The sequence below is a fragment of the Octodon degus genome, unplaced genomic scaffold (genome assembly GCF_000260255.1).
Source record: "Octodon degus isolate 3935 unplaced genomic scaffold, OctDeg1.0 scaffold00155, whole genome shotgun sequence".
In the NCBI taxonomy this organism is placed as follows: Eukaryota; Metazoa; Chordata; class Mammalia; order Rodentia; family Octodontidae; genus Octodon; species Octodon degus.
In genome coordinates this window covers 191,953-192,974 of record NW_004524731.1, presented here as the reverse complement: position 1 = coordinate 192,974, position 1,022 = coordinate 191,953, and the positions used below count along the sequence as shown (strand labels likewise).

The 1,022-nt window shown below is 35.9% G+C and overlaps 1 protein-coding gene across 1 annotated transcript in view; it reads left to right on the top strand.

Annotated features, from left to right (window-relative positions):
* LOC101563992 (zinc finger protein 596-like) overlaps nucleotides 1–1,022 on the top strand; it is an 18,160-nt gene that overhangs the window by 11,149 nt on the left and 5,989 nt on the right. Inside the window, exon 3 of the mRNA XM_012517214.1 lies at nucleotides 120–202. Coding sequence (XP_012372668.1) covers nucleotides 120–202 — 83 coding nt within the window. The remainder of the gene's footprint in view (nucleotides 1–119; nucleotides 203–1,022) is intronic.

The window sequence follows — 1,022 nt, the reverse complement described above, 5'->3', positions numbered from 1 at the left end:
ATAAATTCCAATATCATTGTGTTGAAACATATGCATTTGTAGAACTGCCTATATTAGTCTTTGGGAGACTTCTTCATTTGCAATTTTCTTAAATTTGGTTTGTTTTTGAAATTATACAGGACTAATGAGTGTGTGTAAAAAAGCAGAAAAGAGAAGCACTCAATGCTTTTATAGAAATGACACAAACACCGTTAGTGGAGCGGTAAGTCTATGAACAAGAACTCTGGTCCTCTAAATTAAAGGTATTTAAGGGCCAGCGAGATAGCTCAAGGGCTTGCTTAGGGAAGCACCGGGACCAGGGTTCAATCTGTGATGTCATGCCCCCACACTCCCCAATCCCTCCTAGCTGAGCCTGAGATGGAGCCCAGGCATGGTGGCACATGCCTGTAATCATGAAAACAGGAAGATCACTAGGTGTCTGAGCTCCATAGTGAGACACTGAACAAAAAAATAAATAAAAATAAAAGAAAACAAAATAATATTTAAATTATGATACATTAATAATTGAATTTGGGGCTGGTGAGATGGCTTGGTAGCCTGAAGCACCTGCTCAGAGCAAGCTTAGTGGAGCACAGGGACCGAGGTTCAATCCCCCAGCACCACGTGCCAGCCAGCCCCGCCCCCTGGTGGGCTGAGCTGGCCACACACACACACACACGCACGCATAAATAAATAAAATTAAAAATAATAATAATAATAATTGAACTTAATTACATAACTATAAAGAACAGCAGACAATGTAAAATCTAAGCTAAAGGTTTGAGTCCAATAATTTGTATTTAGTTGGAATTTATATGGCTGAAAACATTGAAGCATGAACTAAGAAAAAATCGAAATAATTGTCCTAGATTTCCAAATGTATCAAAGCTTGTAATTAATTTAATACTTTTCTGGTTATGATATTAAGATTAAAAATAATAAATGTAACTAGTAAAAATATTGTGTGAGTTAGAAGGAAAAATAAAATCACTGTACTCTACATTACTTTTTCTTTCTTTCTTTTTTTCTTTTTTTCTTTTTTT